Source organism: Nelusetta ayraudi, unplaced genomic scaffold (assembly GCF_046127955.1).
Source record: "Nelusetta ayraudi isolate G7.1 ecotype Tasmania unplaced genomic scaffold, CSIRO-AGI_Nayr_v1 ptg000033l, whole genome shotgun sequence".
Classification (NCBI taxonomy): domain Eukaryota; kingdom Metazoa; phylum Chordata; class Actinopteri; order Tetraodontiformes; family Monacanthidae; genus Nelusetta; species Nelusetta ayraudi.
Window position 1 is genome coordinate 3,003,424 of NW_027466083.1, and position 25,314 is coordinate 3,028,737.

The following is a 25,314-nucleotide window of genomic DNA, read 5'->3' on the forward strand; positions in this document are numbered from 1 at the left end:
TGAAGGCTTAATGATGTTTTTCTATATTATAAATAAGAGCCATGACTCACAACCTTCATATTTATTATCAAAATAATGTAATTGGCGTAGGCCTGCATGATTCTGTAATGTGAGAAGTATAGACAGGTTACATTTGTATTACAGATGATATATACAACCTTGAAACCCAAATGACTATAACAATGTGCCTACAAATGAGTTGGAACATTTTAAAGCTGACTATAGACTTGGATTAAAACACAACAGTTTTCTATGGATACATTACATGGCAGATAAAATCATTGCTGGCTGCAATGCGCAGTAAGAACTTTACAATCCTTTGGACTGGTACATAAAGTTTTACAGAAAAGTGGCTAATAGACAAAGAAATTATCCCAACTTGTTTTTTTTTTGTTTGTTTGTTTTTAAATCACATTTATCTCTCCTATACCAATAAACAGAATTCAACATAATGCAGGGCTCTTAATCGCATGATGGTTAATGGTGGCATATCTCTTTGGAAATGGAAAGATGGTGAGGTGATCTAAAGGGGGCAATAAATCACTTTTAATATTTATACATGGCAACTCTGCCTTCTACCTGCCCCAAATTGCACAAACTGGCAAACCCTCAGACTAATGGCTCCCACTGGCCCAAAAAAGGTGTGTGTGATAATTAATGCCAAAATCTGAATAGTCTCGTAACACAGTAATCCCTTGCATTGCTTTACCAATCCACTGCCCTTCACAACTGAACCCCTTTTCATTCCCTGTTGCACTGCCAGCCCACCCTATGCACGCCATAAATCTGTTTTCAACCTGCCTACCAACCCACCAGTCCTCTCTGAATTGTGAGATTTCCAACAGCAGTTGAAGACTAACGGTGAAGAGTCTGGCTATGATTTCCAAGGCCCTACGCATAAATTGGTGTTTTTGTCATCATCTGCCAATGATAAAGCTTTCAGTTTTCATGACTAAAGTTATTCTATTACTAGCTGATTTCAATGATGAAATGAGGAAAATTTAACGTGATGTGTTCTCTGTGTGTGTACACTGTTGCTGTTCTTGTGTTTGTGATATTTGGGAGATTTCGAACAAAACCCACAGAATCAAATGGAGGCTATAATCCATGGTAATCCTATAGAAACAGTGGTCTCATCTGCCACTCTGTCATCTGGCTAGCTATAGCTTCAGCAGCCTGCAGCAAACAACCACACATGTTATGATGTTCAGACTGTTATTATTTAGTCCCATAAAGGAAAAAAACATAAAATTGAGGAGGAGTTTCAAAAAAGTTTCCACAAAATACCAAAGATACATAAAGCAAGAAAATTATTCTTGCCCAACTAGACAAATCAGATTAAAGAGGGGCAAAAGTGTTGTCCGAGGCCCTTTTATCAAACGTTCGCAGGCATCAGTATAGATTTTTTTTTTTTTTTTTTCTTTAATCAGACATACGCAGCGTCTGATGGTTTGGTGGTAATAAATGCAACATGGACGGGCGGACGCTTGAATTTCCAGAAAGATCGTGGTCTCTTCACCGTCTTACTCTTGGTACTACTTTATGACACGGTGCTCTCTTACGATCGGCAAAACAAATCAAGGAGCCGTCCCGGTGACAGCCTTTTTATTTACTCTGGCCCATGAAGGCGTCATTAGCGGCAGCACCACCAGCACCACCAGCAGCAGCAGCAGCCCGATGTGCCGCCTGCCTGCAGATTCAGGGATAAAAGCTCATTTTTTTTGTTTCCGGGCACTGGTTGGCTGCCTCGGTGGAGAAGGGGGCGCGGTTTGCTACTGACTCCTGGCACCAGTCTGCTGCGCTGCTCGCACTGAGAGGCGGAGGGATTCTCAGCATCATTCAACCCGACTGTCACACGCGCTCGCACGCACGCACGCACGCACATACTCTCGGCGAAAGAAACGGGACGCGTCTAAACGGTGAGTAGTAGGCACTATACTATCTATTTTATTCTATTTTTGTTTTGTTTTTTGTTTTTTTTTGTTTTTTATCACCAATTGCATTGGAGCTACAGAGTGTCATGGCGTGTCTGGCGTTGTGTACTGTGCGCTCGCGCTGCGACGTTGTCTCGCGCCACAGCATCGCGAGCGCTGACATCTATGCCCATATTCATGGCGTTATTTAGGTCTCGCACGGTGTTGTGGATGTATGTATGTGTGGGCTCTTGATATATGTATTGCCTATATATGGCGGACAGGCCATTGTTGTGGTCGTCGTTTCTCAGCCTGAGAAACAGGAGAGAGAGATAGAGAGAGATAGAGTGAGAGTGGGCGTGTGGGGGGATTGTACGTCTCTCAAGTAGCCGACATTGGGGGCCGTGGATTCGCGTCTTCTTCTTTGTTGTGGTGGTGCCGCAGTCGGGAAGACACACGCGCACAAGCGCGCACACACACACACACACACACACACACACACACACACACACACACACACACACACTCTGAAAATATCCCCGTTGTCTTTTAGCTTCTTCCCAGAAGTGTCAGTGTAAGGCCACAATGTGGACAGTTTGCCTGTCATTGAGCCTTTTAACCTCTATTTCTGCTGTGGCACTTGCAGTCGTGCTTATTTCTAGTGCTCCTGCTGTTGGCTGTGAAACTGACTAAAGGTTTTTCATCCCCGAGGCAGGCAGGCAGGTGAATCTTAGATCGGTCGAGGCCTGCTTACATAAAGGCCTGTCTCCCATCCTAGGTTTGAGAAGAGTCGGTCTCAGTCTGTCGGGACCAAGCTTGTCTTTACTGAGCAATACCTTCCTCACTCACGCTGGCTTGATGGTTCTTTCTGCATTTTGTGTGTGAATTCTCTGAATGAAAGGTCGCTGTTATCTTGTGACCATGGCAATTCAACGGTTGAGTTGATGCGATTTGAATTATTGCACTTATTTATTACAAAAAAGAAATGTAACAAAAATGAACAGTGCTTAGTACAAGACTGGCACATCAACTTTGGATAACAAAGGGAACACTCTTGTTTTTATTCTAACTGCAACACCTGACACTAAACATGAAAATAATAATCTTCACTCTCGTCTTCTCTTATCTATGCAAACTTTGAACAGGTATTTTATGTGTAAGGTGATAAGAGAGGGAGGTGTGCTTCTTAAAACTGAATCTATATTAATGACGATATGAAATTTAACCGTGACTAGACCACAACAGCAATCATCATATTGCACGTTGTGATGATGTTTGAGGTGGTTTTTTCTGTGTACCCACTTGACCACCTCGCTGATCTTTATTTTCATTTTTTTTAAAGGTTAGGGGACGGGTTGGGGTTCGCTCTGGTGCTGTCACGGTTTTTCCCACCTGCCGGCTTTCGCTGTTGTGCAGCGCATTGTGGTTGTGTTGCCATTTGTTAAGGGAGAAAGCGGCAGTGCTTGTTTTCAGGCAGCTGCTATCCAGAATGACAAGGCAGCAGAATCAGCATCATTTACAAATGAGATTGCAATTTCAAGACGATCAATTAGCACCATGAAATGTTTTGTTGTGTATTATAATTCAGTCATTCAGGCACGAGGTGTCTTGGGAATGGTTTCAGAGTTTGTGGAAACACAAAAAGTGCCACTGCATGTCTCAGTGGAGGACGTCTGGTTTTGGCTGACCTGTCTGTGCACCTGCACTGTTGAGTTCATATTTTCACCTTGTCTCGTTGCCACTCAATATAACCTTTACTTGCAATCATTCATAAATGAATAATTGGTTCATACACTTCACATAACACATGGCTTATTTTTTAGCTAAAATAATGCTTCAGCAAATAACCTTGGTAAAGAAGTTGATTGGTTTCAAGTTGCTATATCAAAACATTAGCATTTTTTCTGCTTCTCAATGATATAATTTGGAGAAAGTTAATCTCTTGATGGATGGCTGGATAGATAAATGTGCATCTCTTGTTGCACTTTCTCTTACATTAAAATTCACTCAATTAACTATTTGTTTTGAATTTTGGGATAGTGATAACAGGTAGGAGCTGGTAAATGCTATTAGGTTCTAATCCTAATTCAGTGTTCAAGTGCACTGCAAGAGACTGGACTCAAGAGAAGCCAATCCTCTGTGAAGACATTTAACGTTATTTCAGTACTGACACGTATGCAGTTATATCCGTATTTGTTTAAGAATAGCTAAATTTACTTGAGGAAAACGATTGAAAATGATGAATACAAGATTCACACTGAGCAGCAGCCAGTCAGTCAGGTAACCTTTTGGAAAAATATCTTTCAAGTTATATGAAGATGTTAAGATGCAGATATTTAGGACTGATTGATGTAAAACCCAATCTTGACTTGAATTCAGTGAGAAGTGGTTATGAGGGTGCTGCATGATGCAAAGCAAGTGTAATGTTTTAATGGCAACTAAATACAAATTGGCTCTGTTAAATGATAAACAATGCCACCCAGTTTCTCCTGGGTATTTTCTGTGTTAGCTAAAGCAGCCTAGAAGATTGTCTTAACAATAAGAGGACAACAAAAATTGTGATCCATCCTAATGGACTTCCGATATGGGATACAATTTCTGCAATTCTCATAGAAAATGAATTCATTAATTTTTATTTTATGGTTGTTTTTCATGACGTAAGACCCATACTTTGGGCAAGATCAATGGACAATACTATGCCTATGCCATTTAAAATATTATCTATAAGAAAACTAAGAACATCCCATTTTCATTCTTCCTACTAAACACCCCTTCAAATTATTAATTTGAAAATCTATTGAATTGCCAAATGACAGAATAAAAAAAATTACTCGAAATGACCCTGTGGCTAGTCGTGCATCGTAACATCGTAACCACGCTTAACAGGAAATATTTCTGTCTCTGTTTTTTTTTTTTTTTACCTTGTATATATTTTCAGCAACATTTCTATATTGCAGTCTTATTGAGCGACATTTGCTCTTTCACTTTTCTAAGTGTGCTCAAACAATACCTAGTTAACTCAGTATTATGTTGTATGATTTGATTTGGAGACAGTGCAAAAATATAAAACATTTTTATTATTGGGTTAGCAGTTTGTGTGTGCACAATGAAATTTGGGTTTGGGGCACAACAATGAGGAGGAACATAGTACAAGTAGATGCCTCCACTCCCCTGCCCCAGCTCGGCCCCTGCAGGACGCTTCAGGCAGGAAGCCAGTTGGATTATTAGAGATGTTCTAATGCATGGCTGCTGTAATAATGATGACGTCGATGCCCTGTTTTTTTTTTTTTTTTTTTCATTTTTGCTTTAGGGATTGGTGGGATTACTTGCAATCCCTTCCAGATTAACAGCCAAGCAAACAAAAAACCAGGCAGCAAGCGGTCATCCCACCAGGTGAAATCTACGTTTGCAATCAGTTTTCAAGCAGTGACCAACCTGCACTCAGGTTTTGAATACAGATATTTGCGCAACATTGCAATTCATCCTGCAATTCAGATATCCAGCAGGGCTTAATCTTCACTTCAGTCACGGTGTTCTTTTGCATAGCGTTCCCTTTTTGTCACAGTGCGGGTGCATTAAACCCTCCAATGTTGGCGGGAAAGACTTTTTCATGACACAACATATATTAAACAATATAGTGAAGCTTGTGCATCTTTGGCACCAGCAACAAACCGTATATTTAGTAATGTGTACAAGGCAGCTTAACAGATGATCCTCTCTATTACCACTAGGAAAGAACTTTATGCACTAAACATTTTCTCTTCCCTTTAGTCTGGCAGCAGCATGAAATGCTTGGTGAGAATTGTATTTATGGGAGTTTTTCTTCACAAGGCAATAACGTAAGCTGTGAGCTGTCTGCATACTATTGCATCAATTCCTTGCCCACATTCACATAACTGATAGAATGAATTGCCACTGAAAGTAAAAAGAAAGAAAAGAAAACAATACTTTGTCAGCACATCTATGCAATCAAAGTGCCACAGTTTACAGACATACAGCGTTGGTACTTGGAGGTCTGTTGTGTCCTTTCCAGAAGATGATATATTTTTGGTCAATCTGATCTTTACTTGTAGGTATTTAACCTTTAAATTGACATTTGTGTGCCATGCCCATAGACATTCGTTAGAAACAGTAGCATGGAGGACGCTTCAGTATCGTAACCGGCTTGGTAATGTTACCTTAATTCTGATCCACACATTCAAGTGGTCGCAAAAGGTCACATATTCAGCTGGATCTTGAATCTGTTTCTCTCGGTGAAACATGGTAGTCTTATCATCTGGCTGTGTAACAATGAAATGGCTGCATTAAGCTCAAACTTCAAATTTATATAACAATGGAAGACACAGTCTGGCGTTCACAGGTTTCTCCTACTGCGCTGAATCAACAATATGATTCCATGACGTATTTAGGCTGTGTCAGCATTTCTGTTATGACCGTTGTCTTCAGCTAACTCATTTAATGTTGTTTCGACTCCACGTTGTACTATCTTGTAAATCCTGAAGGATAGAGCCGTGCGCTTACTTTTAAAAGAATAGATAGTTCGCAGATTTCACTGGCTTGCTATTGACGGAGTACACATGAGATTGTAATGCAACCTACAAAGTTAGCAAAGGGCTGATTTTTACGTATATAATACACAGCGTATTACATATGAAACAACCAGTTGGTTTCAGTTTGGCTTCTAAAACTGAATCTTAAAGATTGTAAGATGAAATACCAAGTAATAAAATAGCTTGCCTTTTGTGATCAAGGCTCATCAAGTGTTTGTCCAGTAACATACCGGCGGACTGTAACTTAAAAGGTGACTGGAGTGGATGCTCAAGATACAGGGAGCAGATCAAAAAGAGTTCACAGGACACAACAAAGGCCGCCGTCCCCTGCTGAGAGAAGAGTTTGAGATCCAGATGAGACCCGACATCACACGGCGCCATACAGCCAGGCACGATCGCACGGACGTGGAGTTTTCCTATATCCATCAACCGCTTCTATCACTATGCATTTGTGATTCCAAACAAGCAAAGGTCTTCTCTGTCCTGCTGATCACAGGGGCTGACATTCACATCAGACCAGGCATCACACAGTGCCAGCAGCGTGAAATACAAAATGCACAAAATGCCTCTGTCCACTGGTGGCCTCTCAGGCTTCAAAAGACGGTCCGTGTGCTCAGTCATTTCATTTTTCCAAACTCAAGGTTCAGAGACTCACTTTTCTGAACTGACGTTTCATGTGGAACTTTTTCCGCATCATTCATTAAATTGTCAATCATAGATAATGCCACAATATATGTGGGTCGCACTGAAGGAATGTAAGCATTTCCTCTCTTGATGCATAAAAGTCCACAGCCTACTGGACAGACTGTGGTCAATTGTGTTAGCATTGGCCAAGAGATGCAATAAAAAGACTTCTCCGTCTTCGCATGCGGTCACTTCAGCACGCTCGCACTATTCAGGATGAGCGCGGGAGGGTTTGTTGTAACAGGGGACCCCCTCAGGAATGTTTTCTCCAAAGTAATGGCCCTCCTGAAAAAAAAGAATAAGAATTCACTTGTCAGTTTTATGATATACTGTATTTAACATACTATTGTGTTTCAATTCATGTTGTAAATTTGCAAAACAGCAGATCATCTAATGCACGGAAGTTGTTCAGAAATTTCTTGGCTATAAAATTTGAGATTTGACAAGTTTTATCGCATTAGTGATTATATATATCTATACTTTATAAGCAATCTACAGTACTTGCAAAACCCCTCGCCAGTGCTGTCCCCTCATGACACTGAACTTAAGTGAATGAAACAACAGTAAATTCAATAAAATGCAATGTCTGTATTATAATTTCTGAAGTCAAATTTGCAATGTCCATAATTTCTTGACCGCAGATATATTGTTGTATTACAATATTTGGTAAAAAAAACAAAACAAAAAACAAAACATAATTTTGTGTGTCTGTGTGTGTATGCGTGCAGAGCGTGTGTATGTTTGGTATAGTGCGGTACTTTAATGGCATATAAATATTTTATTCCACCACTGTAACAGGCACTGCTCTTCACTATGAATGTGATTTTTATTTTGATCAAAGTTTAGCTTCAGAATGTATTTTTAGAAAAAGAATGAAGTGGAAAGAAATGCATCCATTTTAAAGAGCCTGCAGTTGCCCTCTGTCTCAGAACCTGGCAGCAGCCTCAATACAGCTTAAGGAGCAGAGCTAAGCAAAAATAAAAATCTGTTTGCTGTAAACCAAACAATAACCAGTGTCAACACTGTAATCAGCTTTTTCATCTTGTCTACATCGTAAGACAATGACTTGGTGAGTAATTATGTAATGCACACTTATTAGGTCAATGCAGGAAGTGACATTTAAATCGGTTCACTTTTATATCATTGCAATGATGTATTAGAGCTATATATTTTATTTTTGGAATTTATGAGTTGCTGTCACATGACTAACTTGGACATACAACCCAACTTTTTTCACAGAATTAAAGGCGATTGAGGCGATTTTAATTCAAAATATCATACAAACTGATAAACTTCTAATCCTTATCCTGTAACAGGCCCTATATCTTACTATTTTGATTGATGTAGCTGGCATCATTTGCGAAACCAGCCAATGTTATGCCCAACTAGCTAATATTAAGTACACTCTGGTTATTAATATGGCCCATGAAATGCTCCTTACAACAGCTAGCCGTTTGTTAATACAACGTTCTAAGCTACCACGTGGTGGCCTTCATTGCCATACAATCTGTGTCTTGACAACAAAATGTACTCTTTCTGTCACTGGTTTACATAATAACTGAATCGATTATTATTATTATTGTTATTATTACTATTATTATTATTATTATTATTATTATTATTATTATTATTATTATTATTATTATTATAGCATCAAAACAGATGCAGTGGACAATAAGCATAAATACGCACAAAAGATTCCTTTGTATTTCAGTGACTCACAAGCACGAAAAATATGAAAAAATAAAATCAAATCAAAACGAGGCATGGAAACTGAATTAGTCAGTTTATGATCTCATACGATCAAGTTCCTGTCTAGAAGGCATGAATTCCAGCAAATGCTCCAACAGTTCAACCCATTGTAGTAGTACAGCTGAAAATCATATATGCCTGTTTACAGAGATTCCCTAAATGTACAAAAAGATCAGAGGCCTAGTTTTATAGCATCTCCATCAGCCTGAATATCGAGCAACAGGCGAGGGAAGAGAAAGGAAAAGCAGGAAGAATAGAAAATGGACACTTTCAAAAAGAACAGCAATGGTCAGTGAGTCCAATGACAAAGATGCCTTCTAACTCATGGATCACACTTTTCAGTTACAATTTACACCTTGCAGTAAATTAATTCAGTTTATCAAAGTGTACCTGCAGCACTTTCAAGGCTTCCCAAAACCTGCCAAGTGCGTCGTCTTCTGCGAAATCTGTTTGTTTTAATCCTAGTCACATAGAGGAGACACTGCGTTCTTGCCATGCAAATAAGTGGTTTCTATATCAAGAAGCCATGGTGGCTGTGCCATTGTTGACTGCAAAGTATTCAGTACTATTTTTGTCTCTTTTCAGCGGTCCAGGTCATTCTAGCTTCCCCACTTCAAGCTGAACAAAGCCAAGCTGATTGAAGTCTGTGTCGATTGCTGTGTCATCTGACCTGTGTGGGTTTCCCTTACCCACTGCCCTTAGAAGCTTAGAAGTGGGAAAGGGGGAGAGCTAAGTGAGTTAAGTTGTAGACAACTAGACATGGTTCTTGTTTGTTTCACCTCTCATCTAAAAGGCTTCTTCAGTCCTGAAATTGGTTTTGAGAATGTAAAATTTAGCCAATGCTGTAGAACCATCTGGAGGTGCTCCTGATGGTTGTCCTGTCCTGTTTGCAAAAAGGTGTTTTGTGATGTTGATGGAGCGAAATCCACTGGTGGGCCGCTCCCCCACCCTGCTATGATCTGAGTTGTTCGGCCCCCCTGGGTCCACTTGTGAAATAGAGCTCAAACATTTGGGGAGAGATCTCAAAGCAGCCTTTCAGGCCATCCCACTCAAGGCCCTTCCACCTGATCAGCATTAAGTCGGCAGTTGTGGACATGCAAACCGGATACAATGAATTTCAAATAGGTTTGGACCATATCTGCTCTTACATTGGGCAGCTTAAAATAATTGGATTTCTAGAATTTTGTTTTACTAATTGAGACCATTACACAAATAAAGGATGCTTATGGCATTAATAGTTGTGATGGTCCGTTCGTGGCATCTCCTAAAAGCCATTGCATGATTTGCATGATTTCCTTTCATTTCTGTATAAAAATAAAAATGGTTTACTTGTTTTCTTTTGTTGGTCTCTGGTTGTCTTGGAGCATAAATGGACAAATACAGCTGCTGGGTGGGGATGTACTTTGACATACTCACATTGTCACATATTTGTTCATTTTAAAGTGTACTTGACTTATTATTGTGTATTTGTTACATTCCTTAATCTTTTACAGAAATGGCTTTAAGAGGCTTCATTATCTTTTGGTCTCAAACAATGGCTAACATTTGGCTTGTCTGAATTGCCATTGTCAGATGGTAAAATTATTTCAAATAATGCTGCTTTGAAATGGAAAACTGTGTGCAACAGGACATGTGTCACAAATTTATTTTGGCTACCCCCTCTGACATTTAGTCTACCACTCTTGTACAATTTGACTGCCGAACCTTTGCTTTGGTGCATAGCCGAGAAATGAAAAAGTAGCTTTATCCTCAATGATCTCCTTCAAGGTGGCAGTTGTTTGCTGTATTTCACTGGACCCTGAGATTTTGTACAGCTTTTCCAGTCGTAATTTTCTTCATCATGTCTCACTTTGAAGCAAGACACCCAGCGCTGTGCCACATATTGTGACATACGTGCTGTCGTTGCACCAGCCAAATAAGATGACTGTCTGCACCTCTCTGTCACACTCCGATGCTATGTGTTTGGGGGAAGAGGTTAATGCAGTGTGTTGTCAGCAGTAATCTAAACTGCTGCTCACCAGAGACGCACTGTGTGTGTGTCAGAGTGTGTGTCCGTCAAGAAAGAGACTGCTGCTGAGTCACCATGGCGACTGGCTCTGCGGCCATGACGGGATTATGTTATCATGATAGAGGCCATGAGGATTATTCTTCTGTCATCGTTCTCAATGTGGAATCACACAACTGGATGTTATTTATTTTTTTTTTATAAGGAACATGAGAAAAGTGGAGGGAAGCAAGCCCTCAACTGTGATTTAAACAGCCTCTGCTAACATGGCCATTACTTTCAGTCAACATCTGTGAGTGAGCTAATGGACTCTTAAACACATTTCAGCTGTCTGGATCCTAAGCCTCTAACTCAATTAGGGCAGTCATTCATCCTCACCGTTTATTGGCCTTGTCAAAAGACTTCATCTGTTACACTGAAAGAAGCAGGAAGTATTCTTGCTTGTCATCTAACCACATTCATGGAATTGATGTACACGCACTAGTGTAGCCAGCATAGCAAACAAGAGCAGATTTTGCAACATGTATACATATTTTGTTGCATTTTTTTGCCTTACAGATACTTGAACATAATAAAGTCTCCATATTTTCAATTCAATTTGGTTTCAAACATTTGAAAAACCCATTTATCCCCAGAATGAAGCATATGTAGCCCTTTGTTTACAGCCTCTGACAAAACTTATTGCTTAAATGTATAAACAGTTGTAGCATTGACACATCTTCAAGGCGACAAAAACAAGGTCCCCATGACATGATTCCAGAAGGCCAAACCAATCAATTACTTTTGAAAAAGTAATTATTAGACATTTTTAGATAGTACAGTACGTTTTCCTAATCATATATATATTTCTTTCTATGTTAAATTTGTACGTTCCTCCTGTTCTTATTCTCTTCATATAGTCTCACAGTTCAGACATGTAGATAAGGGGAATTCACAGCCCTAAATTGTCTTGGGTAAGGTAAAGTGTGAGGGCTAACTGTCCCTTCAAACTGAGATTTTGCAGGACTGCAGCTACTTCCCAGACAAGATCATTCCCCTCCAATATGACAAATTGGCTCATGCGTCCTAAGAAACTCCGGAATGTTGAGTGTATTCTCCATCTATAAAGACTAAGTTACAAAAAACTGTCTTAGTTTAGTATTCTTTTGATGAATATGTTTTTTTTGTTTGAGAAAATAGTAGTTCCCAGTCGTATTTAATTGTATTCCATCAATTTAATTTGATGATCAGTGCGTTGCTGACACGCTGCAGCAGCGGCAAAGCACATTGTGTCTTCTTCCGTACAAGCTATTGGTGACTTCTGATAAATTGCTGTTGAAGGGGTGTCCCAATTTCAAGGGCGAAATCTCTTCCTACCCCTCATGACTCGATTCCAAGGGCGAAGGGCTAGTGGGTAGAGCTACGGGTAAAAATGGGAATTGGGACTGGGCCTAAATGTGGGATGGTTGTCCATCTACTTGTGCTGTGTGTGCTGAGCCCAGTGATAAACTGGGAATTTGTCCAGCGAATAATGCTTTTGCCTGAAGAAAGCAAGGATAGGCTCTCGCGCCCTTATGTGCTTGGTGAGTGGTGACAGAAAATGGATGGCTGGATGATGGGACTTGCTCAGAGCTGTCCCTCTGAAATTGTGTCTGTGGAAATCAAATGTGATCACTGTTGTTCCAAACATCCACAGTTGTTTTATACCACAAGCTAAGCTTGACCGTAAAGCTGGTAAGTTTGTCCTAGGGAACATTGTACCAAGTTATTTAACAATAACTTGTTGCAAGTTTTAACAAGGACATTGTAAACTCATTATTTCATTTTATTTTGTACTACTGTCCCTCTTGCAATCTATTTCCATTCATTATCATTTGGACAATACAATGGCATAACTTATCAGTGTTCACTAATCAAACTAATAAACACAAACAAATGCAAAGCAAATGGATCTAAGGAATCATCGTCAATCTGAGTTTTTCATACACGTCACACAGAAAATAGACAAAAACATCTTGTCTGTGAGCTGTGCTATGCAGTTCTAATACTGCAAGAACACTAATTTACACAATTACCTCAGTCAGCACCACACTGATTTTCTCAGCCTGTGGCCCTGCCTGTGATTTGCAAACAGGTTTGACTTTACAGATCGTTTTCTTTGCAAACCACTGCCAAGCTTGACATTGCTGGTTGCTAGAAATATGCCTGCTTTCTCGATGCAGTCACTACACCAACTATATGATGTGAGTCATGCATGCGCAGAAAAAAAACAGCTAAAATCTTTGTTAGCACAACCTACAGCCTCTCTTCAGATTCGTGAACGGTTAAGGTCCCGCCATGACAAAGGAACTCACATTTTGCATTGACAAGGTGCACCCTCCCTTTGTTGTTGTGCTATATTTGGTTCAGACCAAACGTATTGTGTGGTCCACCATTGTTGTTATACTGTTTTCAGATTTAAAAATGCGAAGCCAACCAATGAGTTACAAGCATGACGCATTCAGGGTGACTGTTGCTCAGGAGATAAAACTAGTTGTCTTGTGACCGAAAGGTTAGAGGTTTGAAACCTTGCCGGTTCGGCAAGACATTTTTCCCACTTTGCATCAAACAAATGTGAGCTAATGTTCCGTCGTGTGACCACAAAGTGGTTGTTTGGCGCTGATTGGCAGCCACGCTTTTGCCAGGCTATCCCAGGGCAGTTGTGGGTGTACGTGTAGTTTACCACCACTATTGTGTCAATGTGGCATAAATTAATGATGCTTTTAATGTGAAGTACCTTGAAAAGTGCTATATAAATCCAATTCACATTATTGTTGTTATTTAAAAGCAGTTTATAAACAAAAAGTGACCCTCAGAACATAAGGTTCTGAAAACACTTTTCAGTACCCACATCTGTATGAGGGAGTAAAAATGATGTGTCGCTCCTTCTTTGTCTGAATAGGTGCTCTAACATGGACCATAAGTAGTTGGCTTAAACACTGGCCTGATCAAAATTGTCATGTAAACACTGTTCTGTGAAATTATGATCGGATTGGAGGTGGCATGTATACCTTTTCACTTGGTGTCAAGTTCTTGATCCACTCACACTCCAGTAAAAGCAATCCAATGTTGGCACATTGGATTGCTTCACAATCTTGCCGTGTGTGCATGTGTTTGCCATGTCACAGAACGACTACATTACAGACAAAGACAAATGTGTCTGTCATTTATTTTTTTGTGTCTGTCTCTATTTTAAACAAGGCGAATGTTTCTTTATGGTTTGGCAGTGTCAAAAGAAATGCAAAAAGAAACACACGCTTAATTAGTCTAGCTGGCAACTCTTGTGATCATGTTTGTCACATGACCACAAAATATATCTCGGTGTGGGATTGTGTCACACCAAAGCACACCTTAATGGGAACAAACAATTGTATCGGATTACTTTTTTCAATGTTCTTTGAAACGGGACAGTCTGTTCCTTCAATTTGAAACAATTCAGACTGACAAAAAAGTGACTATGTAAATGCTCAAGGTGTCTGTCTCTTCAATATGAACTTGCTTTGGGCCAAAGAATAAATCTAGATCCTCTTGGTAAAGGGAAATGCAGTCTTGAATAGGCATGGTCACTTTCAGTCATAAATGTAGCAAATCAGACTCGTGTTTTTAGATGTCGTTGTCTTTGTCGTCCTCTTGAACTGCCACAAGGATTTTAAAGAATGGAGATTTTTTTTTTTAATGTATCCAGTGACTAAACCTTTGAATGCAAGAAGCAGCTCCTCAAGGCCAGAAACCTCTTCATTCACTGATGTTACATCATTAGTGGATATTGTACTGTGACTCATCTCTGAGCTCTACTGACCCCAGGCTCTGCTGTATAACTAACTTGTGTCATATTGTGGAGCTGAATCAGCTGTGTTCTGATATGATGTAGTTTGCTGTAAGCTAGAGCTGATCTCTTTACTTACTCAACCACCTCTTCTGTTGACATGTTTTCCAGAAGTCATGGCATTTTTCAATTGAGAAAGAGAGACTTTACATTGTTTCATCACTGCATCAAGCCTCAAACTCTTAACTAATATACTTTGCACACATGAAACATAGAAAGCAGGAGTGTAAAAAAAACCATGTGACTACTTAAACTGCATTTAATTAAATCAATTCTAATGATTAATGCAACCTCTGGTGCGTTAACACGAACACCAATTTACCAGGAAGCAATAAGCATCAAGAAAACAGTCTTGATGTATGACTAGCTTTATTTTTCAGCATGATGCTTTTTTTCATTTTTCTAAATGTTATTTTTATGTACTTAATAAAAAAAAAAAAAAAGTAGCCAACTTTTTTTTGATTGTTTCTGACACTCAAAGTTGACTGGGGAGCAGTAAAATACTCCGGTAAAAACCTTTTGACTGACTGCTTTAACTTTCATCATTAATAGGAGCATTGGGTTCACAATCTCCTCACAAATGTAGCTTCTCTATGTCAAAGATTTATTGTTGTGTGCAGTTGGAGGAAATATCTAATCCAAGTGAATGCATAACTATTAGTACTCTTCATTGTCTTCCCCTTCCGCTCCCTCTCCCAAACTGTCTGTTCCAACCTCTTCATAATCCTTCTCCAATGCTGCCATGTCCTCTCTCGCCTCACTGAACTCCCCCTCCTCCATACCCTCACCCACATACCAGTGAACAAAGGCACGTTTGGAATACATCAGGTCAAACTTGTGGTCGAGACGAGCCCAGGCCTCCGCGATAGCAGTGGTGTTGCTCAGCATGCAAACAGCTCTTTGCACTTTAGCCAGGTCTCCACCAGGTACTACAGTGGGGGGCTGGTAGTTGATGCCAACCTTAAAACCAGTGGGGCACCAGTCCACAAACTGGATGGTACGCTTGGTCTTGATCATGGCAATGGCAGCGTTCACATCTTTGGGCACAACATCTCCCCGATACAGCATGCAGCAAGCCATGTACTTGCCATGGCGGGGGTCACACTTGACCAACTGATTGGCTGGCTCAAAGCAGGCACTGGTGATGTCTGCCACAGACAGCTGCTCATGGTAGGCCTTCTCAGCAGAAATCACTGGGGCATATGTGGCCAGAGGAAAGTGGATACGGGGGTAAGGCACCAAGTTGGTCTGGAACTCCGTCACGTCTACATTTAATGCACCATCAAAACGCAGGGAGGCAGTGATGGAGGAAACAATCTGACTGATCAATCTGTTTAGATTGGTGTAAGTAGGACGGTCAATGTCCACGTTCCTACGGCAGATATCATAGATGGCCTCATTATCCACCATGATGGCACAGTCAGAGTGCTCAAGGGTGGTGTGAGTGGTCAGGATGGAGTTGTAGGGCTCCACCACAGCGGTTGACACCTGCGGAGCTGGGTAGATGGAAAACTCTAGCTTGGACTTCTTACCATAGTCCACAGACAGACGTTCCATCAGCAAGGAAGTAAACCCTGAGCCAGTGCCACCTCCGAAGCTGTGGAACACCAGGAAGCCTTGAAGGCCAGTGCATTGGTCAGCCTATAAACAAAAGTGAGAGAGCAAGTAATTAAGACATGAAATTATGGTCATTATTATGGAATACAGAGCTTTTGAGATTTTGGAAACTCCTGCTTACCAGTTTGCGGATCCTGTCCAACACCATATCGATTAGCTCTTTTCCAACAGTGTAGTGTCCACGAGCGTAATTATTGGCAGCATCCTCTTTGCCAGTGATCAGCTGCTCAGGATGGAATAGCTGACGATAGGCCCCAGTACGTACCTCGTCTAAAGGAAATCAGATTTGGTTAGAGCAGAATTTGATAGACTGAGGAGCGAAGCACACACTCATGACCCAGTATTTCTGGGAGGGTATTTCCAGTCAATTTCTGCAATCATTACCTATCACCAAAGGTTCCAGGTCCACAAAAACAGCTCTTGGGACATGTTTTCCAGCACCAGTCTCACTGAAGAAGGTGGAGAACGAATCATCTGCTCCTCCAATGCTTTTGTCAGTGGGCATTTGCCCATCTGGTTTAATCCCATGCTCCAAGCAATACAATTCCCAGCATGCATTGCCAATCTGGACACCAGCTTGACCAATATGGATGGAGATGCACTCGCGCTGTCAGAAAAAGTAGGGGTTAACAGGTTGTGTCAAAATAATCATTTCTATGATAAAAAAAGAAAACCCCACTTCCACGTTTTGTTTTGTTTTTGGTTCAACTGAACAACTCTTTATTTAACCAGAGGAAAAAGTCAGTCATAAAGATACCCTTTAAATAATATTAAATTTAACTTGTATTGACAGTCAGTATTGTGTTATACAATCATTTTAAAAATAAACATTTTATACTTACCATTTTACTTTGACCAATTAAGTGTAACTAAATTTAAATATGAAAAATAACTGGAGCTCTTCTGGCTTCAAGAACTAAATAGACTAAAACTAAAACTATTTTGGGTGGGTGGGGCTTTTACTCTTACCGAAGGAAACTTATTTCTAGTTAACTAGGTATTAAGCTAGGGACCTACGGCAGAATTTAGAATCACACGCTGCCACACTTTATTCTGTTCCACGACTTTAATCTCGGAATTATGACTTTAAACTCAAAATAAAACAGAAAATCTGTTTAGAAAGGCTAGCAGCCATTACGTAATAGGATTGGAAACTGGAATCAACAATGTAGGCGGATAGTAACAATTCAACATTTTGAATATGTGTTGCCATTAAACCTCACGAAACGACTAAAACCAAAATATTTTGTTGCAAAATGTTTACATAATGTTGCTTCCCGCCTGACTTATCTTAATTCAATGTTGCGCAACCCGTTTAACATTGGTGAAAGTGCATGAGTGCTGTTCTCAAATCTATTGTTTTCCTTCTTTGCAGTAATTTTCGAAAGCCAAAGTTTTTTGTTCATAATCTCCTCTCACCAAATAAGCTACAATAGATGTAGGGTGGTATGATACTAGAAAAACATGAAATATGTAAATATTATGTTTAATGTTTCAGTGGTGATATACACTTTACATTGATTAATACACATACATGTATTAATAAAATGCCCATACTTTTTGCTTTTGATTTGGTGTTGAATAGAAGAGTATTGCTCATGTAGAAGTCCTATATCATCAATCATTGAAGGCTTGAACATTGAAGACTTGAACATTCTGCACCTGATGCAAAGATTGGCGAGCCAATTTAGCTATATGAAAATTTTAAGTTGCTTAAAAAGAGAATATTTCACTTTTTTGCTATCTTACCTTTCTTAAACCATAATTTCACTGCCTAGCAGCTAAATCTGTTTGCTGATATCTAGCCACTGGGAAATATGTATGGGTTATGATGTACAGCTGTACGGTTTTGACATCATGCCAGTTTTCGAAAAGTATTGTTTCTTCTCCAAGTGATTTTGTGTTTACTTCAAGCACACACACACACACACACACACACACACATTTGTGATCCCACAAATGTGTCTAAAATTCTGCCAGCCTGTGTTGTGTTTGCGTTTTGTATCCTTGCGTGAGAAATTTGAGTGTTTTGGATGATGAGATGATTATGTAGCAGACGGTTAGGTTGAGGGAGGGGAGAGGTGGCGGATGCTGAAGCTGGGGATTCTGGGTACAGCTTTAATCCCTCTGAGTGCAACAGCTGTCTCGCCCAACAGCCTCTTATCGTCATCATCTTTCCCTCACAGAGAGCTTTTTACTTACCACCAGTTACATCATCATGCTTGTGCATGCATGCGCGTGTGTTACCCTATTGACTTAATGTCAAAGTTGACCACATCACAGGTTCAGAGACTGCACAGAGTCACGTGCACATTCATTCATTTGTGCATATAAATAAACTACCAAAGGAGTTTGGTGACTACTCAGAATAAAGTTCATATCATTGCTTTGGATGCTGTCGCTGTACCCATTGTCCACCATGCATATTCTCAATACACTCGATACAGGAGGAACACATTCATCAGAAATAAATCTCGAGTGAGAGTCTAACCTGGTAGATCATTGCCATCCACTCATCCAACACTCCATCCATCTGCTGCTGCTATGGCCCCTAAATTTTAGAATCTATTGTGACGCACCGGTCAAAACGCTTGCCCATCCCTGCCCAGCTCTAGCTGCCTTCTCGAGTATCTCCTGAGTGCTTCCTCCACTTTAAATCATTTGAAGGAAGTCTTTACCAGACAGTTATGAGAATCACGTTTTAAGGGTTTAAAAATGTTCCATTTAATATACTGACCTAAACTGATGTTGGGATCAGTATTTTAGGACAGTGTTTTAGAATTGTGCTTGCCATTTTAGAAAAAAGAAAACAAAACACATTAATAATAATTAAAAACATGTTGTCATTGTTAATAATGAGAAGCAGGATTGAGTGAGAGACAACAAAGGGGCTGCTCCAGGCCACTGAGTATCCTGCCTTACGAAACCTCTTCAGTGGAGCGACAAAAATGGCAGAATAATACTCTAAGAGGGTAATAGAGGCTTGAAAGCCTCAATTTGGGATTGGTTCTTTTTTGGAGTGCACTGACGGAGTCATTAATTGCATTGTGTTTGTGGCTGTTGCAAAACGAGGACTGTGCCGGATGCAATTGATTTTTAACCTTTCGAGTGAGGACAGTTTTCAAAGCGAGGACTTTGTGCACTGCCGTTACTTTTCCAAACAATGTTGTCAAAAGACAAATGGTCACATTTACAGACATGAGTTGATGCTGGGTGAAGGTTTGGGGTAAGGTGTAACGTGGTATAGGTTATGGAAGGGCAAAATGATGGGATGTCAATATAAGTACTCACGAAGAACTGTGCGTGTGTGTTAAAGAGAGAGAGAATGACGCTGTCAATCCAAAATAAATCTGATGATTGGGATCCACGTTGTAGCAAAATAAGTTTTCCAGAGGCACATTAGACAAAATGTCAGCGGCCGGCAGTAAAGTCCAGTCATTCAGCGTACTCATGGACGTGAAGTGGATGTTTGTTTTGTGAGTCGTCAACTCTCCTCTTCCTCATACAATGTCTTACAGTATGCTGTCTCACCGGTTGCCAGCCAGCCTGTGTGTGTGTGTGTGTGTGTGTGCGCACGCGCTTCGGTCGCAAGACAATGACAGCTTGTTAGCTTGGAGCCTGGATGGAGGCATGAATAGGGAGAGAGGAACAAAGAAAAGAAGAGTTAGTTCAGTGACCAGTCTGTCACCATTTGTGTATTTTGCTGTATGTGCATTGTACTCTTGCTTACTGCTGCTCAACGTGCGGTTCCTTGAGATAGGGTTTCATTTTGAAACATGCAAACTTTATGATTTCACTTTACGCTAAAAGGAGGAATCTTTTCTTTGCTCAAGATAAATTGAAGACGCAGTCGGTCATTTATTTTCTAGTCTCTTTGTCGCTGTATTTACCAGACAGACGTCAATAGATCTGGACTATAATGTGAAGCAATTGCTTCATTCTGGGAACATTGTGAGCTCAGTTCATGGTACAAAGGTGTTTGACAGCTTGCACGAGCTGCCAGTGCATTTTGGCTGAGCTCCCAAAACTTGTGATAGTATTTGGAGCTGTTGACAACTAACACATTGTTCTCTGCATTTTTCGGGCCAAATGTCCACTGTCCAGCACTGTCAGCGTCTTTAGGGAAAGAGGGAATTTTTGTACATAACAACTGATACATCAGAATTTCTAAACCCAGTTAATCATGTCCATTGCTTGTTTACTGTTTTACACACACACACACACACACACACACACACACACACACACACACACACACACAGAGGCTAATCCTAACCCTAACTCAATGAAGAATGTATGTGTAGGCAATCAGCCAACAGAAAATATTTTTTAAAATCAAGTTGCAGTGTTATGGCAACTTGAAGACGCTCTTGTTATTCATGTCATGCTGTTAATAGGTGATGTGGGAGGCACAGGAAGGAGATATTAAAAGATTCCGTCCTGTTTCTTTTTGTTTTTTTCAGCCAACAGGACTATGGACCTGAGCTTTCGAGATGCTCTGGGTGGAGGTGGAGGTGGAGGTGGCGTTCCCGGTGGCAATTCCGCCGATGCCCTGCTGAAGAGAGACTTTGTCGCCACCCTGGAGAAAGACAGCTATGATGACAAGGTGGGAGAGAGCATCTCTAAGAGCGACTACCGACCCTTGCTGGATGGAAAGGACACCAAGAGCGGTGAGTGGCCCGCAGCATTTGTGCACAGACATGAGGAGGAAGTGATGCTGCTGCTTAATGTGATGTTGATCCCTGTGGGGATGGTGTCTTTTCAGGGAAGGCAAGAGCGGGGGGAGACTAATAGGCATTTATAAAAGCGGATCATTTGGATAATCACTGGACTTCAAACGAGGCAGTGAGGCCGAAATTTGGCCTTTCGGGTCCTCATAATGAAAGAGAATTTATGGTCGTGAATTTGCTCTAAATAAGTTTACAAGTGGATTTGCAAAGACAAACCGTTTAAGCTTGCACATATGTTAGACCTTTGAAATGAGGATTTACCACATTCCTATCCTGGGCAACATCAAAAGAATTTCAAAAGTGAAATTAAGAGAATGAGTTTTACCAACTGTCAAACATAATTATTGAAAGTATTTACAGAGTTGGCAGCTTTGCAACTGAGGGTTAAGGTCTGTTGTCTTTTTTGACTTCCAGGGAAAAGTCACAAATTTTCTTCTTGTTTTCTTGTATTAGTTTATCAGTTATTTAATGAACAGTGGCTGAATGACAAATAGATATAAAGGGTGGAACTTGGAGAACATTTGTGATGTGCTGTAAAATAGCCAATTGAAGGATATATACAAGTCAGAGCAAAAGGATGGAGATGATGAAAGCCAGCCAGGCAGTAGAGTGAAATAGAGCACACACAATAGCCCTGTAGTCACAGAGACATGGATTATTATAAGGCTCAGAGTTTGTTCAATCTTGGCTCAGTCGTTTGTTTGAAGAAGGGACAGTAGTGGTCTCACTTTACTGAGAGAACGAGTCAAATTATTGACTATATAATATATAATTATAAACAATAGAGAGTTATATCCCCTAGTAGACATTTTTTATTGTAGTATTGCTCAGAACTGCGTCTCTGTGTTGACAAGGCCTACCATGGATCAAAAATGAGTACATCAGAGGGTCAGCGCATGCTACATGTTTGTGGATGAAGCCAGAGTTTCCCTACTGAGATGTTTTGGACAGTGAATGTATCACAAGAGGGATGCTACGGTTTAAACAGCCTGGCAGGAAGTCCAACAGAACAGTTGCAAGGAATCGAATGACAGAGAAGCAATTACTGTACAGTAAAGCCATACGTTCATTGAGGCCTTTTGGTTTTTATACCGCTTTCCCACTGAAATTAGTGTAGATTAGTGTAAATTAGTTTCGTGTCACCTCACAGCAAGAAGGGTCGTGGGTTGGATTCCGGGCCTGGGACCTTTCTGTGTGGAGTTTGCACGTTCTCTCTGTGTCTGCGTGGGTTCTCTCCTTGTTCTCCGGCTTCCTCCCACAGTCGAAAAACATGCACGTGAGGTAAATTGGGAACTCTAAATTGTCCGTAGGTGTATATGAGTGCGAATGTTTCTTTGTCTCTATGTGGCCCTGCGATGAACTGGCGACTTGTCCAGGGTGTCACCCTGCCTTCGCCCTGTGACAGCTGGGAGAGGCTCCAGCAGACCCCCGTGACCCTGAATGCAGGACAAAGCGGGTATTGACGATGGATGGATAGTGTAACATGTAGAAGTTACAACCAGAGAAGACGTGTAGTGTAAATTAACGTGTTGACACCAGTCTGTCTGTCTCACTGCAAGTCAAGCTGAGCCAATTGCAAGTCGAGTTTAAAGTTAAAACACTAATTGACCATTAGTTTTTCTTCATGGCACTGATAACGCCAAGGAAGCTACTGTTTGAAGCTATTGGTAAGCTACTGGTTTTAAAATTGCAGATATTTTTTTCTAGATCTAAGCTACACTGAAAAAGGACTGCTTTTTCTTTCTTTGAAAGAAAGTTAGACTTTGCCGATGTCTCTCTCAATTCTCTTAAAAAGAAGGACGGAGAACTGCATTCCTTTTTCATCTTTTCCTCCTCTCAGCCCGTGTGTCTGCCTGTCATTGCTCTGCTATGTCAGCCTGGAGACCCTACAGTATTAGCATCGACACACAAACACACACGCACTCAAAATTAGCTCACCGCCGGTGGCACATTGTGGTCAGATGAGTTTAATGTTAACCTGTCTTGATGTCAGTGTTTGACATGCAACGGCCAGTCTGGCAACAAGTTGGATCATGGCACTGGGACATGTCGGTCTCGTCACGTTGAGCTGTTTGCTTGGTTTCGTGTCTTCAGCTATTTCTCCTGCACCGGAAGTCGTGCAGGGTTGGACAAGTTGCTTGAAATAAGATCTAAACAATTCTCTGTGTACAAGTTGTTACATCAATTCATACTGTATATGAAACGGGCCTGCAGAAAGGATGAATTGTTACATAATTTTTTTTTTTTAACCTAAATCTGATTGATGTTACACAGATTGTGACATAGATCAAGAAGTAGATGAAATTGCATTGATTAGTTTGATATTTCTGATGCTGATTCGAGCTGGCACATTTATTTTAATCGACTATTACCGGTAATAAACATCAGTCCACCATGTATGTCATCTCATATAGTCTTTGACATATTCATGCACCCTATCCATGCACAGCTGATGACCAACTGCAGACACAAACCGTGGGTTTGCATGTGTAGGCTGGCAGCCTGCAACTTGTATGTTTTATGTGATTAATGTGGATACTGTTGACTATCTATCTGTCTATCTGTCTATCTATCTATCTATCTATCTGTCTGTCTGTCTGTCTGTCTGTCTGTCTGTCTGTCTGTCTACACCTCGTTTATATTATACCGTCGAGGCGATGTCAGGTGGACTGCAATAACATTTGACAGAAAGGGACTTCATGTCGAGAGAACATGTTCTCTTCTAGGGTGTTATAGTCAGTAGCTCTCAAAACGGTCTACTGCTTTATATAACTAAACGAAATCTGGCATTTTAAGTCTCTTGGATTAAAGTAGTCCTGTCAGGTTATGATAATGAGGGCAACTAGGGGGCACAGAGAGAGCAGAAGAGTGATGAGTCATTCAAAAGTTTTGATGAGGATCACTGTTATGTATCGTCTTCTATGTGAGGAACCACACGCTCTCTACGTGCAACCTGTCATTTCACATCAACTTTTAACATTTAAACTCTTTCATTTTCTTACAGAGCATAGGGTTGTTCTTTTTTTTTTATTTTTATTTTTTTATCTATTTACCAAATTCTCCAAAAAGTTAGCAAGGGCCAGCGCTTTAAGAAGCAATTTTTTATTTATTTATTTATTTATTTTTGCCCAACTTGCTGGCCACTGTAGATGGATTGAGTACTTGGTTGGATGATTGAACTCCTGGTAAAAAAAAAAAAAAAAAAGGCCTTAGGGGAAAAGAGGAAGAGACTTGCAGGTGAGATGGCAACAATAGGATCCCTACCTCTATTTAAGATGAAACACTTACTCTATTACTTGTTTTTTTTGGTCTAATTCCTATAAATTTTATTTGTGCTTCAAGAGTCCTAAAGGATGGTCGGTTGTGTGTATACACAGCAGCATGTTACAGCTAAAGTTACTCTGCAGTCTGCTACTGTTTCCACCAAGCTGGGAAGAAGCTGTGTTTGCTGAAGCATGATAACGCGTTACCGCAGTGTGCACTTTCACTTTACGTACGTGTGATAGAGCTACAGGAGAGATCGAGCGAAGGGGAGGGACGGCGGCTGGGAGGGAGGGAGCGCTGCATTACCAAGTGTGCGCATGGAGGGAGTGGGCTACTGGGTGCTACATTAGAACACTCTGCAGTCACATGTGACTGCAGCACAGTGGAGCATCAGCACATGCAGTCCTGGTGAGGTCATCACACACACACACACACACACACACACACACACACACACACACACACACACACACACACACACACACACACCTTGGCCGTCACTGCTAATAAGTTGGATGTGACTATGCTGAGTTCAGCAGAGAGTCGGCGTTCAAGACGACTAAAGGGAGGTGACAGAGAGACAGACAGTTGGACATATGGACGGGTCTGAGCTGTGTACAGTTCAAGCCTCAGCCTTGAGTTTACAAAAAGGATTGTACAAAGAGAGACACATTTGCATGTGATCTAGCGACGTACAAATTGATTGATTGACTGATTGATTTTGCAAACTCTGTGTGGTTTCCTTGTTATCATTTGAACCCCAGATATCGATGTTAGACTCAATCTGATTATCCCACATTGTTTTCTTTGTAAAAATCTAAAACAAGGAGGGTGTTTCTTTGGTGTGGCAGGGGAAAAGAGACATAAAATGAAACACAACAGGCTTGATCAGTCCAGCAAAAACATTCTGTTTTAAATACTTGCAGGTTTAGTTGCGTGTGGGATCATGTCACAG

At 40.6% G+C, this 25,314-nt stretch overlaps 2 protein-coding genes across 10 annotated transcripts in view; one reads left to right on the forward strand and one right to left on the reverse strand.

Moving 5' to 3' along the window:
- The first annotated feature begins 1,622 nt into the window (after positions 1 to 1,622).
- Positions 1,623 to 25,314, forward strand: part of LOC142891767 (uncharacterized) — a 74,702-nt gene continuing 51,010 nt past the window's right edge. For 5 of the 9 annotated variants that reach the window (XM_076031568.1, XM_076031573.1, XM_076031571.1 and 2 more), the window contains exons 1-2: positions 1,624 to 1,919; positions 20,829 to 21,035. In XM_076031568.1, coding sequence (XP_075887683.1) covers positions 20,840 to 21,035 — 196 coding nt within the window. In that variant the 5' untranslated portion in view covers positions 1,624 to 1,919; positions 20,829 to 20,839. Of the gene's footprint in view, positions 1,920 to 20,828; positions 21,036 to 25,314 lie in introns of all 9 variants that reach the window. The other 4 variants (XM_076031567.1, XM_076031574.1, XM_076031572.1 and 1 more) reach the window with 2 other exon arrangements.
- On the reverse strand, positions 15,286 to 17,370 carry LOC142891773 (tubulin alpha-1C chain-like). The gene is made up of 4 exons (XM_076031592.1): positions 17,208 to 17,370; positions 16,750 to 16,972; positions 16,487 to 16,635; positions 15,286 to 16,389 (listed from the first exon to the last, which is right to left on the reverse strand). Exons 1-4 carry the CDS (start codon positions 17,208 to 17,210, stop codon positions 15,406 to 15,408), a joined length of 1,359 nt encoding a protein of 452 aa, XP_075887707.1. The 5' UTR covers positions 17,211 to 17,370; the 3' UTR covers positions 15,286 to 15,405.

Coding starts and splice junctions, on each gene's coding strand:
- LOC142891773 (XM_076031592.1), bottom strand. Junction 16,636..16,749: donor CCTGGAACCTTTGGTGATAG/GTAATGATTGCA, acceptor GATTTCCTTTAG/ACGAGGTACGTACTGGGGCC. Junction 16,390..16,486: donor TGGACAGGATCCGCAAACTG/GTAAGCAGGAGT, acceptor TTTTGTTTATAG/GCTGACCAATGCACTGGCCT.